The following is a 14,379-nucleotide window of genomic DNA, read 5'->3' as shown; positions in this document are numbered from 1 at the left end:
CAACTAATCAAAAACTGTGTTGGTTTTACAAAAAAAAAAAATTGTGTCAATCCAATCTTAATTAGGAATTTATCTTATGAAAAAAGAAAAAAGTTTAGTTAACATTTTCGTTATTGTAATCTAGTTTGTTATGTATTCTTTTTTTTTTATTGTTAGCTAGATACTTTTAACTAAAATCACAAAACACAAATAAATATAAGTAATATTTTTAACTACAATGAGGATAATACCTAAATAGGGTTTACAATATTATACAATACCAAACTTTTTATGATAATTTTTGCTTAATTTATTATTATTATTTTTTTGCATGTTTTCTTGAATAGCTAAAATTATATATGTGTGTCCAGAGAATTTGTTTTTGTAGATCATATATTTTAGCTTTTAATTATTTTTCTTTATTTCTATTTTAGGTAAAATAATTTTTGTTTATGTTATCTTAGAATGTTGTCTATTTTTTTATAATCAATAGAGTTAAAGCTTAGAAAACAAAGCTATACAGAAAACTATTCTAGGGAAAGATAACCCCTAGCTACCATCAGCAGAAAATTAAAGAGAAATCACACTAGAAAGTGAATTATAAACAATTAAGTAAGGGATTTGAGTGTATTTTTAATTTAGCTATAACTCATCCGCATAACCATTTCCTTCTTTGAGCACATGAATAAAGTATGTAGTTGTCTCTTTTTTTTAATTGGATTTTAAAAACAATTCCATATATCTTATTCAATATAACCACTTGATGTAAGTGGAAGCTAGCTAAAATAATTTACTGCGGGCTTTATTATTCACTTATATGTGTTTAATCCGAATATTGACGAATAATAATTATATTTATCTAATTTGTTTGGTCATATTTGGTGATTATTTTATCAATAATGAAATATTAAAAAAAGTAAAAAAGACAAAAAATTTCACAAGTTGGTGAATGATTATGCGCCCCTTTAGGAAAAAAAGCTTTGAGTTTACTCAACACACATTTTGTTGTAAATTTTTTATAAATATAGAAAAATTAAATTTTAATAATCAAATTCATTTGCCTTTTAACCCATTAGGCTTTTAATTTGATTTTTCTTAACAACATGGATAAGGATGAAATGAAAAAATATTTATGTTTTTTTTTGTTTAATTACTCTGTTGGTCCTATAATTTGACCAAATTTACAATTAGGTTCCTATACTTGTTTTCCTTTTAATTAGGTTCCTATACTAAAATTTTTATTTTAATTTAGTCTCTACGATGACAAAAACATTTAGTTCAACAGAACATTCTGTTTTCAAATTGAATATACTATAGTTAAAATATTTGGGTTATTATTCACTCTAATTTTTTTTATATTGACAAAATAACCCTTATCCCCTCTCCTTCCTCTTTCCCTCGGGCAAAAAATCCTTTCTCTTCCTCCCTACTCCATTTGGCATTATGTGGTGCCATTAACGCATCTCAATCCATCATTGTGTGATCCAAGCCCGCTCTTTTCTATCATGACCTTCGCCATTGAAGGAGCTCCAGTATCAATTCAACAAGCCATTATCAATTCATCATTAAGAATCAGTATCAAATTATCATCAAGTAGTAAGCCAATAACAAAGTTAATCATCAATCAAGAGTCCAAAAACAAGCAAGAACAAATACTGAGCACTGACTAGGCATTGGAGGCATTACCTTCGGCGAGGGCAGTGTGCAAAGATTTGAGGGAGAGCGACAGACAACGAGAAGCTAGTGATAAACACTAGCAAGCTGGCAACGAACATGATGGATGGACGACGGGCAAAGAGCTGCTGAGCATGACCTAGCTAGAGACGCTGATGTTGGGCGAACAAGGAAAGGCCTTCGAGCACGATGAACCATGAGGATTGGTGAATGACCATGACGAACCAAGTGGTGCTATAGATGCTAGGGTTTTCAAGGAAGAGTTGAGATGGAAGAGACTGGTTTCTACTTCTGTCATTCTATGTGAGTGAAAGGGGAGAGAGAGAGAGAGTAGTTTGACTGGTTTTTGCATTCCTCAATTCAGAAACCCTTTTTTCTTTTTTTTTAATGAAACACAAAAATGGCGTCATTTGGAGTAAACCGACCAACTTCTGGTTCGGTCCATGGCTGGTCCAGTCTAGTTTTCAGAACCATGCGATTATGTAGAGTTAGAGACATGGGTACTTTAGTAAATTCAACACATGTGAATGTTTTTTTTAATGTCTATTGTGACTAGAGACCAAATTAAAATAAAAAAATTAGCATAGAGACCTAATTAAAAAGAAAAACGTATAAGAACCTAATTAAAAATTTGGTAAAATTATAGGGACTAATAGAGTAATTAAACTTTTTTTTGCTCGGTATTAAATTCTTAATATAGGTGTTTCTGGTCAACATCTTAGTGTAATTATTTTGTGTCAGAATTTTAGTGGGATTTAAATAGAGTTTAGAAGCTATATTACACGAAAAATTTAAATTACCCTTGTAGCCCCTAACTAAATGAGAAACATGGTTTATAGAGCTCCACAAAATTAACAGGTCTCCATTGTGAAGGTGATTCTTATGTTAATAAAAAGAAAAATATATATACTAAATTTGTGTTTAAAACTAAATATCTTTTAAATTAAGTTAATGAAATTGAAATGAACTGAACTAGATATTAAAAAAATATGTTTGGAATCCTTTAAATAAAATAGAAATTAAATTCATTTACAGATCAATATTTATATTTGAAATGAACTTTAATGAGAATTAATTTAATTAACTTGAATTGATTATTTTATTAATTAATTTTGGATACTTTATTTACAACATCAACTTCCACCATTTCAAACAATACTAATAGTTGGATATTCTTACCGATTGCCAGATTGTTATACTGCCGCACTTGAACCACTTATTCACCTCTCGAAATCCTTCTCTTTTATATTAATTTCTAAAAGATAAAAATGACATTTATATTTTTGATGCACCAAATTATTTCAGCTACAATAAAATCCTCTAAATAAATAAAGGATCACATAAAAATTCTCATTTTCCATACATTTCAAAGAACGAATTTTGTTTAAAAATAAAATCAATTTCAATTTTATTATATTCCAAATACTCTCACCCATTTTTTTCTTTGACGTTTCTTCAAAGTTTTGATTGTGCTTTCAAAGTTTGAAAAAAATTAACTTTGACCCAAATGTCTATAGAGAATTATAATTTTACCTTTGTATTAAAGTTATTTACGATCAATAAATGATCAACATTTTGTTTTTAATTTTTTCTAACTTTTTTATGCATACCCCTTCTTCCAACCCATCACCGGTAGCGATGGGATTCCGGTGGCACTACAAAAAATTCTGGTTAAAACGGCGGTTTTTTTTTGTATTTATGGCGGTTTGAACCGTCATTATTACCAAGAACGGCGGTTTTAGAAAACGACGTAATTCTGGGCGCCATTATGATTATTACGGCGGTTTTCAAAAAACCGCCACAATTTCCTGGGTTAAAACGGCGGTTTTTTGATAGGTTAAAACGTCGGGTTTTTGGTTGGTTAAAACAGCGGTTCAAACCGCCATTATTTCTAGGATAAAACAGCGTTTTTTGTTGGTTAAAATGGCGGTTTGAACCGCCATTTTTACCTTGAATGAGTGGCATTTTTCGTTGGTTAAAATGGCATTTGAAACCGCCGTTTTTACCGGGTTAAAACGGCATTTTTAGTTGGTTAATACGGCATTTTGAACCGCTGTTTTTACCCTGATAGTGGCATTTTTATTGGTTAAAACGGCGTTTAAAACCGCCATTTTTACCGAGTTAAAATGGTGTTTCACTTTTAAAATGGCAGTTACAAGCCGCCATTTTTACCGACTAAAAGTGATATTTTATCGTTTAAAAAAGTAGTTTTAACCGTCGTTTTTACCATGTTAAACATAATTTTTTTGTTTAAAAGTTCACAATAACAAGAAATCATAACCCAAAAACAAAATATTACGTAATTCATAAATAAAGTATTACACATAATATATAATTTTTTAGTATTGAAAATAAAAAATAATAACTCCAATACAAATAAAGTATTCAATATAATATTTTTTATTTCTAAATAAAGTATTAAATAGAAATAAAGTATTAAATATCAAGACACTCCTTGTCTTCAAACCATTCCTTCCTCAAGAGTTCCAAACGTGGATCTTCTTTAGGACCCTCTTCATTCTGAAATCATCAAAAACAAATGGGCATTGCCAAGTCAGAACACTTCTACTTTTGATGTATTGCTACTAAATATATGGTAAAATAATTTAAAAAAATTAATTAATATTAACCGAAAAAACTGCTTCTTTAACATTACTTAGCAAGAATTTATGGGCTTAATTACCTTCATCTTGTGACAAAGCCTGTCCAAAAGCCGAAGAGTAAAAGCAAAAGGCAGATAAGAGTAATAGGAAGAAGAAAATGTATAGTGGAGCTTTCTTCATGTTTGCTTGCTGATTTAGTTTGATCGATGACTAAATAAACTAATCTCCAGAGATAATTGAATTGAAAGCAACTAATATTAATAAAATATGAAAATATAGCTTGGCACAGAAAGCGCAGAGAAGAGGAAATTAGTTAAGTTAAAATGTTAAAATCTAAATTACTAGAAACATGTGAACTTACATAAATTCTTCGTTCGTTGGTTCCATCATTGATAGGAATTAGGGAACACTGATGGTATTGAGAAATTGTTGATATTCTTGATTGTGAGAAACCATGGCATGGTTTAGATAAAAATAGATACATAAATAAAGTATCAAAAGTAAAATGTAAGTTATGCAATTGATATATTTCTATGTAAAATCAAGGTTAAACAAATCTATGTAAGTTATGCAATTGATATATTTCTATGTAAAAGTGGTATCCAATTGAGAAATGTTTATAATTTTACAGTTTTACCTTTGGCAGATTCTGCTATTGCACACAGACCGGAGTAATTTTTTACCATGGTCCTATTTAGATTCAGCTTCCACATTTGTTAATAGAATCTATATATATCAATCAACTTGTGAATTTGTAATGTATCATCAAATCTAAAGTAAGAATACTTCCATAATATTATAATATCCATATAAATTTATTAACCCAAATGCACATTTATCACTTTACTTTGCCAGTCACAAACGCTCACTATGTGCAACTCATCAACAAAGCTATCCTCTCTTTCAAAGCTATCTCAATCTATTTCATTTCATTAGATGGTCTATTGAACAAATTGTCAAGTACAAATAATGTTCCACTAAACCCATTAAAGTGTCAGCGAATCAGCACTATCCACTAAGTTGAAGCTTCAGTATGGTAAAAAAAATATGCAAAAAATAGAATACAACGACTTAAAAGTGGGAAAAAAACATACATCGGTTCCTTCTTAGTCTTTTCTATCAAATCTCCATCGATTAAGAAGAGAACGCCAATATAAACCAAATGGACAGTCACCAAGACCAACTTCACCCACAGCGCAGACCTCCGAGCTGAAATTCAGTGACAAAATTCCAAAATGCATAAATAAATAAAAAAATTCGCATAATTTTGGTTAGGAAGACACGTAAATAAACGAAAGTCAGAACAGTTCAGCAATAGCATTCACCATTCAGCACACAAATTCAGATAAAACAAAAACTAAGCTAATTTAAACAAAAAAAAAGGAATTGCAGCAAACGCACCAGGGTCAATGAGGCATGGAAAGAATCTGAGGCAGCGATCCATGGGTTGATCCTAAGGGGAACGCATAGGGCGGCATATACCAATGATCGGCATATTGTTAATGATGAAAAACAAATAATAGAATAAGTAATATATATAACAGAGAAGGATAAAGTGTGATTATAATCTGAACTGAAATTCTCTCTCGTGTACACAGTAAGGAGGCTGAAGCTGGTTTGCAGACCAAGCTTATTCCTGGAACATACTTCAGCCAAACAGGAAATCATCTATATACAACTAAAAAATGATAAATTAAATTGTAGAGATCAACTTTCTGTATTATCTTCATGAATCTGACCAGATCATATCTTCCTTCAAAATTGTACTGAGTTGAGTAGAAGGCAGAAAACATAATAAACAAAGATCAAATGAGAGAAAGAAACACAGAAGAAAAAATAGAACATGATAATAATTCAGAAGAGAGTGGTGAGGTACAGTAAAAAACTCAGGGCATGGCACTCGACAGTAACTGATTGCAGCTTAACCACGTATACAAAATTAGACACAAGAGAATGATTTTTTTTCAACCTTTTAACATCAAACAATGTGATTTTCTTTAATACCAACATTTTTTTCTCTCGATATATTGTTAACTATGACAAATTTTTGCAGCTAATAAATCCAAAGAGAGTAAGATACATACCTGAACCTGATTTATATAAACTAAGCATGCCATTACTTTGTCCTTTCGCCTACCTTCCGTGGTAAAAATAAATCATTGAATAAGAACAAAAAAAATAAGTACACTAGTAGTTCTTGTCTAACTAAGGCCTTACACAAAATCACAACTTACCATCATTTGGCTCTAAGACCAGTGCATTTTTAAAGCTTTCAACTGCAGCATCTATGTTATGGAGTGCCATATGTGCCTAGTAAGTCCAAAGCCACACAGTTATCATAAAGGAAAGTGGGATAGATTTAATAAATACAGTAAAAAAACCTCCTCAATTCAGATATCAACCTTTCCTTGCCGGAATAATGCTTTGACATTGTTATAAGGTTTCCTGATAATTGAGTTAGTAATGATAAAGCATCTGGAATGCTTCCATTTAACCGATTTCCTGAGAGAGACCTAAAATATCAGAACAAAAGAAAAACTTCTTTAAGTACATTTGTAGTTATGCATATGGAAAAAAGATGACTAATTACTATGTCCATGATAAAAAAAAAAAAAACAAATTCAGATGTGAAAAAGATAACATACAAGCTCGTAATAGTAGGGGGCAAAGTGAATGGAATGGGCCTCCAATGTGGTTGTGGCTAAGATCATTGCACAAGAAACAGAAAGCTTCATTTCTAGTTCAAACAATTACACAATTGGTGCTTAAGAGGTACTAAACTCTCTCGATTAATCAAACAGAACCACGTTTAACGTGTCACTCATCAGTAAACACAATATTGAAATTGAAACAACACTTACATTTCTAAGATGGATGGAAAATTCAAATTACTACCAAGCTCTCCACCCAAATTCAGGCCATCAAGTCTTCTGTCAACCCAAAATACAAGTTTTACTTAGTCTTATTGCACGTAATTAAACTCTATCAATCAAACAACTAATGAAACATTGAAAATAATAACATTATCATTTCCAACCAATTATATAGAGCATGCAAACAATAACACAATATTAACCAAAAATAGTTTAAAAAGAGAACTTCACATACATGGAAGTGATGTTGGAAAATACACAGCCAACACCTTGCCACATTTCAAAACATGGATCTCCTCCAACAGGCTTCCACCCTAGAAGAGGTGGTGAGCCAAGAGCAACATATAGACTACTGATTGCTGCAACTGTGACCATAGCACATATTGAGTTTAGACAAATTCTGCACTTATATGGTACTTGTTACTTAATTAGGTGAGCTTCCCAATTAAATTTATAACCATCATCTTTCAAATTGCAAACAAGTTATCATCAACTCTTTGATGATAATATAGTGCAATGAAGCAAAACAATAACACTTGAAAGCTAAATGAGTTTTGTCGTCTTCCTTTTTTTTTCAAAGGGAAACAACAGATTATTCTGCTATTTCTTATTTCAAAAATAGAAATAAAACTATGGAAAGGGAAAGTATCTACCATCAACTATGTCAGTGTCACCAACTGCACAGAAAGTTCCAGCAAGAATCACCATCAGAGTAACAAAGAGTTGAACATGCAACACCAAATTCGTACATCCCATTTCCTCAAAAGTAAAAGCAAAAAGAGAGCATTTAACGACAATAAGGTTCTAAGTTCTAAGTCTATATATTATTCATTAGAATGAGAGAAAGTTCTTATAACAGATTGGATTGATCCATGGAACAGATGAACTGTATTTACCAAATGACCCCCACCAACTCAATCAATGAATGAATTAACACGAATTGGTTCCCTCATGGACCATATAATGCATAGTTTTTATTTTGGTAATAATCGACTCATCTTTCTAAACAAGATAAACAAAGAGAAAAGAAAAATGAAGATGATGTCAACAAAAAGAATGGAACAATAACACAAACCTGAAGTATTTCACTCAGAGCCTCTTCAGGTGTCATTCTAAGACCCCCTTTTCCTAAACCAAGCCGCTGAGATAGCACTGCTCAGCTTTAAAGCAACAAGTAACTCATGAATACACATCAAAGTAAGGCAAAAGCAAAGCAAGTGAACCATTTCCTCTCAAATTTATAAAGTCATATATACCTTTAAGATCTACCTTGGTATCAGCTAAAGCAGAAACGATATAAAATCTGTTTTTCTTGTCCTGTTTGATAAGTATACTAGTTAGGAGAGTGCAATCAAATTGTAAATAAATTAATTGTTTGCTCATGTAGGTTCACAAAAACCACAAATAAATTAATTCATATTATGCAATAAATATGCATAATAACAAGTTATCCATGTTTGCTTCAACCATTTTTGCCTCTTTAGGCCACTAACAAAATTACCACAACTTCATTCTCTGCAGCATCGAGCACTTCATCATCATCATTGTGAAATGTTTCAACGATTCTTTCCTCAGAAACCCTAGCTCCTGCAGTTTTAGTAGTTGTAGTTGCCATTTCACAAAATCTATCATGTATTCTGAAATTTTGGATCAATAATTAAGAGATCGAAGAAATTAGAGTAAAATATTTTCAAGGGAACAAAGGAAAAGAGGGAGAAGAACCTACCTCGCGAGCTTGTGGGAGGAGAATCTCACAGGACAGTAGCTTGATGGACGAGATTGCCGGCGTAGGAAAATGCCACCGGAGGAGATCATCTTAGTAGGAGATGTCGCTGGAGTAGACCGTCGCAGCAGGAGATTGTAATTGGAGGAGAGATCACCAGGGAAGATCGCTGTTGAGGAAGACATCGCCGAATGAGGTTGTCGTGGGAGGAGGTCATCGCCGGAGGAGATCGGTCAGAGAAGATCGTCGCCGGAGGAGATCGGTCAGAGAAGATCGTCACAGAGAAGATCACTGTGGCAGCGATTCAACCTTTGCGTTTCAACGGAAAATGAGAATTGGATTAGGGTTAGGCTTTTTTATATAGCAATGATAATGGTATTTTAAAACCTCCAGAATCAACAAAAACCGCCATTGAATGCAACTCAATTGTGGCAACAAGAGAAAACGCCATAGCAACCTGATATTACGGCAGTCTTACAAAACCGCCGTAATATTAATGCCATTTTATGTCTCTTTTTTTGTAGTGTGGAGGCCTCATCCTTGAAAAATAATAAACATTTATTTGTAATGACATACTTCTCGATCATATTTTTAATATCTTATTGAATAAAAATTATATATGCACAATAACTATGTCAATATGTTTTAATGCGATAAGTTTTTATGACAAACAAGCTACTTAATTACATAGATCAGATCCAATCATGCACTCTATAAGCTTCTCTTATATCTTTGTTTGAGATTTTTTTCCCTACTTTTATTAAATTGTAAAAACATGGAGGGAATAAACTAATATTAATAGTGCTCAATAATTTTAAAAAGATTGTAGTAAGTGTTCTGCCAAATAGATATAGAAATGCCCCATAAATCCAGTGGTATATTTGTTTTCATGTATAAATTCTACGGTTAAATTTTCACCGTCTTTAATCTTCATAGAGCTCGATTTTGGAAAGCAACTAGACACTCCAACAGCATAACCTTCTTCGTTTCCTGCCTCTTTTTCCGTTCCAAATATCGGCTTAATTTCACATAATATTCTTCCATCCTAAATTAAAAATAAAAAGGCATATATATTAATGGTGACAATATTTTGAAAATTAACTTCCTACGATTATGATGAATCAGAAAATAATCTTATTATTTTTAAAAAACAAATTTAGGATACATAGTTAAATAAATGTAATTGTTTACGATTAGTAATTAATTGTAAATACTATGTATGAGAGTGATGGTAAATATTGAACGTTACCTCTCTATATAATGTTGCATTAACAGTTCCTGAATGTACATGAGCACTAATATAGATGAGATTACTACCTTTTTTATTGGAATATTTATTTTCTTAATAAGGTAATGTCCTTTATCAGTATTTTCTGAATTGATAGAATCCTCTATCTACAGTAAATATAAGATTTTTTTTAGATATTTATTAAGTAAGTAGATAAATGAACCAGTTATTAATACTCAATTGATTTCATAGAAAATATTGCTTGACTAATCAAAATAGATATCATAATATATATCACTATAAGAAATATATGAAGTGTATGTCTTAGTATTCAAATAAAACAAAATATTTGTCACTGGATCAGTAACATCAAGAATATAAAACTTAAGAGTTATTTGGTGTTGATCCCATTCAACCCATGATATTGATATTTGATAGCAACTTTTCTCTTTTGTTTTTTATTGTATTCCTTTTGTAATTTGCATTGAGATTTCTTCTCGCAATAAAAAATTCCTCCTTTGTAATCACTAGATAATGGGTTTCTATCGATGCTTTTTGTGTTTCTCAAATCTTTACTTTTGATGTTGTAAAGATCACATCTGCATTGGGAGCAATCTTTCTTATCTTTTGCATGTTGTGTGGTAATGACCAAAATATTAATAAATTATTTCTCTTCATGGTATTCCTTTGGAACATCCACAGGATGCATACCTACTTCCACTTTAAATGGATCTGGTAGTTTTGTGCTAGTTCTTCGTACGTCAACTCTAAAATCCCAAGAAAATGAATTAACGTAAGTCTGATATGCACCATCATTACTCTTAAAATGCCTATTGTACATAATTTGACTTTTATTATCATGCTGTGTGACATGGTGTTATTTTTAAAATATCTTAAAACAAAATAATGATGCAAGTAAACCTCATATAGTGGCATAAAGTTTCTGTGTTAATCAATTAGTTCAGCTTGTAAATTCTTGATTCCAATGTGGCCTCTTGAAAACTTAACATCATAAAAAGACTTTTTGCTAAACTTCCCTGGTTTCAGCACGATCTTTTTAGTATAAAAAATAAATGTCTTGATATGATTTGAACTCCTAAGTTCTCCTAAGAATGTGATGTCCAATTGTATACTATAATTGTAGATCATAAATATTAGCTTTTAATTACTTTTTTCTTTATTTCAAATTTAAATAAAAGAAATTTTGTTTATGGTATCTTAGCATGTTGTTGTCTTTTTTTTTGTTAATCAATGAAGTTAAAGTTTAGAAAACAAAGTTATACAGTAACTACTACCGGTAAAGACGGGATTGGAGTTGCATTGTGGCCTCATATTGAACAACAATGAACACGTCAATAAACCCCTTTGCAGTTGTAATAACATACTTCTTGATCATACTTTTTAATATCTTATTGAATAAAAACTACATATGTACAATAACTACGTCAATGTGTTTTATTGTGATACTTTTTTATGACAAACAAGCTACTTAATTACCTAGATAAATCATGCACTCTATAAACTTCTCCTATATCTTTGTTTGAGAATTTTTTTGCTTTTTTTACTAAATTATAAAACATAGAGGGGATAAACTAACATTAGTAGTTCTCAATAATTTTACAAAGATTTTGGTAAGTCTTCTGCCAAATAGACATAGAAATGCCCCATAAGTCCAGTGGTATATTTGTTTTCATGTATAAATTCTGCAGTTAAATTTTCACCATCTTTAATCTTCATAGAATCCGGTTTTGGATAGCAACCAGACGCTCCAACAGCATAACCTTCTTCATTGCCTGCCTCTTTTCCCGTTCCATATATTGGCTTAATTTCACATAATCTTCTTCCATCCTAAATTAAAAATAAAAGGCATATATATCTTAATGGTGACGGTATTTTAAAAATTTAACTTCCTACGATGATGATGATGATGAATCAGAAAATAATCTTATTGTTTTAAAGAAACAAATTTAGGTACATAGTTAAATAAATGTAACTGTTTACGATTAGTAATTAATGGTAAATACTATGCATAAGAATTATGGTAAATATTGAACGTTACCTCTCCATATAATGTTGCATTAACAATTCCTGAATGTACATGAGCAGTAATATAGATGAGACTACCACCTTTTTTCATTGGAATATTTGTTTTCTTAATATGGTAATGTCCTTCATCAGTCTTTTCTGGATTTATAGAATACTCTACCTACAGCAAATTAAATTTTTTTTTAGATATTTACTAAATAAGTAGATAAATGAACCAATTATTAATACTCATTTTATTTCAAAATAGATATTGCTTGACTAATAGAATACATATCATAATATATCGCTATAGGAAATATATGAAGTATAAGTCTTAGCATTTAGTTAAAACAAAATAATTGTCACTTACCGCGCAATGATGAATTGGTTCGGATCCATTATATGTGACTTGATCAGTAACATCAAGAATATAAAACTTAAGAGGCACTTGCTGTTGATCCCATTCAACCCATGATATTGTATATTTAATAGCAACTTTTCTCTTTTGTTTTTCATTGTATCCCTGTTGTAATTTGCATTGAGACTTCTTCTCGCAACAAAAAATTCCTCCTTTATAATCACTAGATAATGGTGTTCCATCAACGCCTGTTGTGTTTCTCAAATCTTCACTTTTGACGTTTAAAAGGTCACATCTGCATTGGGAGCAACCTTTCTTGTCTTCTGCACCACGTGTGTCAATGACCAAAATATTGATTAACCATTTCTCTTCATCATACTCCTTTGGAACATCCTCAGGATGCGTACCTACTTCTACTCTAAATGGATCTGGTAGTTCTGTGCTAGTTCTTCGTGCGTCAACTCCAAGACCCCAAGAAATTGAATTAACGAAAGTTTGACATGCACCATCATTTCTCTTAAAATACTTACCGTAATTAGGTTGATTTTCATTAGCATGTTGTGACATGGTGATATTTTCAAAATATCTTAAAACAAAATAATGGTGCAGGTAAGCCTCATACAGTGGTATCGAGTTTCCGTGTTCATCAACTAGTTCGGCTTGTAAATTCTTGATTCCAATGTGGCCTCTTGGAAACTCAACATCGAAAAAAGTTTTTCTGCTAACCTTTCCTGGTTCTAGTACGAACGTTTTGGTATAAAAAGTAGTTGTCTTGATATGATTTGGACCTTCAAGTTCTCGTGAGAATGTGATGCTCGATTGTATTACTATAATTGAAAATGATAATATCACCACTTCGCAAATAAACTTCATGTTGACCTGGAAATAATTATGCTTATATGATTAGTAGTGAACAATAATGTTTGTAATGCGATTTATATTATATATGTTTAACATATTCATAAAAACTACGTAAACACATATCGTTTTGAGGAACTCAAATTAAACATTCAAGAAATAAAACATGAATTCAAGAAAAAACGGAAAAAAAAATAATATAACATGACAGCAAGAGAAAAGGGAAACTACCATATTAGAAAAGGGTCTTTGATATTCAAAAAAATAGAAGATAAATATTTATGGATATGAGTTCTTGCATTGCCTGCTGCTTTTATAGTAGAGCAATGATCTAGTTTGTACATCAAATTGAATACCAACTCTTAATGAATTTTTACTGTTAAATGCTATTTTTGGTGGAATTTTCAACCATGAGAGCATATTCAACTAATCAAAAACTGTGTTGGTTTTACAAAATTTTTTTTTGTATCAATCCAATCCTAATTAAGAATTTATCTTATGGAAAAAAAAGTTTAGGTAACATTTTTTGTTATTGTAATCTAATTTGTTACGTATTGTTGTTTTTTCATTGTTAGATTTTTTCTTTTGCTAAAATCCACATTGATATAAGTTATATTTTAAACTACACTGAGGTTACAGCACCTAAATTTTAGCTTTAGATTTTACACAATGACAAACTTTGTTGTGTTTTCTTGCTTAACTTATTAAATTTGTTTTGGATGTTCTTTAAAAATCTGAAACTTTCGATATATGTATGTATAAGAAGAGGCAGAAAAACATCAATCAAACGTAACACTTGTTAGAAAACGACATTAGAGATTATTAATGAGATCATTTCACATGATTAATAACTGTTAAAAATTAGATATTATTTGTCTTAAAATCTTAAGTTGATAAGAAGAGACATATAAATATTTATATTTTTAATTTTTTAATTTATGCAATAACCTCTTTTTATTTTGTGTAAATTTTTTTATAGATTTTCTTTCTCTTTTTATTGACGTTATATTAAAATGGGTTTTTTTGGGGTCAATAAACTTTGAACTTTAGATCTTTAG

At 30.9% G+C, this 14,379-nt stretch overlaps 2 protein-coding genes and 1 pseudogene across 2 annotated transcripts; all 3 read right to left on the bottom strand.

The window, feature by feature from the left end:
* Nucleotides 1-6,445: 6,445 nt before the first annotated feature.
* LOC140177265 (protein STRUBBELIG-like) lies at nucleotides 6,446-7,882 on the bottom strand. Its single transcript, XM_072210427.1, has 4 exons — nucleotides 7,783-7,882; nucleotides 7,365-7,494; nucleotides 6,659-7,186; nucleotides 6,446-6,566 (listed from the first exon to the last, which is right to left on the bottom strand). Exons 1-3 carry the CDS (start codon nucleotides 7,835-7,837, stop codon nucleotides 7,114-7,116), a joined length of 258 nt encoding a protein of 85 aa, XP_072066528.1. The 5' UTR covers nucleotides 7,838-7,882; the 3' UTR covers nucleotides 6,446-6,566; nucleotides 6,659-7,113.
* Nucleotides 7,883-9,666: 1,784 nt separating this feature from the next.
* LOC140176589 (uncharacterized) lies at nucleotides 9,667-11,229 on the bottom strand (annotated as a pseudogene).
* Nucleotides 11,230-11,697: 468 nt separating this feature from the next.
* On the bottom strand, nucleotides 11,698-13,336 carry LOC140177264 (uncharacterized). The gene is made up of 3 exons (XM_072210426.1): nucleotides 12,476-13,336; nucleotides 12,140-12,286; nucleotides 11,698-11,928 (listed from the first exon to the last, which is right to left on the bottom strand). The coding sequence occupies exons 1-3, from the start codon at nucleotides 13,334-13,336 to the stop codon at nucleotides 11,698-11,700; spliced, it is 1,239 nt and encodes a 412-aa protein (XP_072066527.1).
* Nucleotides 13,337-14,379: the final 1,043 nt, after the last annotated feature.

This window comes from Arachis hypogaea, chromosome 12 (genome assembly GCF_003086295.3).
Source record: "Arachis hypogaea cultivar Tifrunner chromosome 12, arahy.Tifrunner.gnm2.J5K5, whole genome shotgun sequence".
In the NCBI taxonomy this organism is placed as follows: Eukaryota; Viridiplantae; Streptophyta; class Magnoliopsida; order Fabales; family Fabaceae; genus Arachis; species Arachis hypogaea.
The sequence above is the reverse complement of the archived record's forward strand: the minus strand, read 5'-3'. Positions and strand labels throughout refer to the sequence as shown.

Bases quoted from the DNA above. Each gene is read 5' to 3' on its own strand.
- LOC140177265 (XM_072210427.1), bottom strand. From the start codon at position 7,837: ATGGTGATTCTTGCTGGAACTTTCTGTGCAGTTGGTGACACTGACATA. The intron at 7,495-7,782 runs GTAGATACTTTC...CTATGGTCACAG, and splicing joins TGACACTGACATAGTTGATG to TTGCAGCAATCAGTAGTCTA. The intron at 7,187-7,364 runs GTATGTGAAGTT...TTGGGTTGACAG, and splicing joins TTTTCCAACATCACTTCCAT to AAGACTTGATGGCCTGAATT.
- LOC140177264 (XM_072210426.1), bottom strand. From the start codon at position 13,336: ATGAAGTTTATTTGCGAAGTGGTGATATTATCATTTTCAATTATAGTA. The intron at 12,287-12,475 runs GTAAGTGACAAT...AATTTGCTGTAG, and splicing joins AACCAATTCATCATTGCGCG to GTAGAGTATTCTATAAATCC. The intron at 11,929-12,139 runs GTAACGTTCAAT...TTTTTAATTTAG, and splicing joins ATGCAACATTATATGGAGAG to GATGGAAGAAGATTATGTGA.